The sequence below is a fragment of the Phaethon lepturus genome, unplaced genomic scaffold (genome assembly GCF_000687285.1).
Source record: "Phaethon lepturus isolate BGI_N335 unplaced genomic scaffold, ASM68728v1 scaffold34912, whole genome shotgun sequence".
Taxonomy (NCBI): Eukaryota; Metazoa; Chordata; class Aves; order Phaethontiformes; family Phaethontidae; genus Phaethon; species Phaethon lepturus.
The window spans coordinates 1-368 of NW_010521807.1; the positions used below are offsets into that span (position 1 = coordinate 1).

Here is a 368-nt window from a genome sequence, read left to right on the forward strand (position 1 = left end):
GGACCTCGGCCACGAGCGACGGGAGGCTGCGTGGTCCAGCCCCGGGCTCCCACACCTTAGTGATGCCGATCTCCTCCAGACTGATCACCTCGGTGCCACGGCTCACCCCTCCGGCCAGCCCCACCTTCAGGACTTTACCTTCATCTGTGAACACAACGGGAGGAGCTGTCAGGGCTGGGAGCCACCCAAGCCGGCAGGGCCGGTGTGCCCTGCAAGCCGCCACGTGCCGACAGCATCCCCAGAGCTGGGGCGAGTTCCCACCTGTGCCGAGGAAGAGCACGTCGTAGTGCCGGCTCTCCATCTCCAGCCTGTGCACCAGCAGCCGCTGCAGCCGGTACGGTACGTTGACCCTCACCAGGACGGGCTGG

At 67.1% G+C, this 368-nt stretch overlaps 1 protein-coding gene across 1 annotated transcript in view; it reads right to left on the reverse strand.

The window, feature by feature from the left end:
* Positions 1 to 55: 55 nt before the first annotated feature.
* The window catches only part of LOC104616585 (semaphorin-3D-like), a gene marked incomplete at both ends in the record, with an annotated part of 2402 nt that continues 2089 nt past the window's right edge, over positions 56 to 368 (reverse strand). Inside the window, 2 exons of the mRNA XM_010281638.1 lie at positions 56 to 144; positions 262 to 368. The exon at positions 262 to 368 is cut by the window's right edge and continues 128 nt beyond it. Coding sequence (XP_010279940.1) covers positions 56 to 144; positions 262 to 368 — 196 coding nt within the window. The remainder of the gene's footprint in view (positions 145 to 261) is intronic.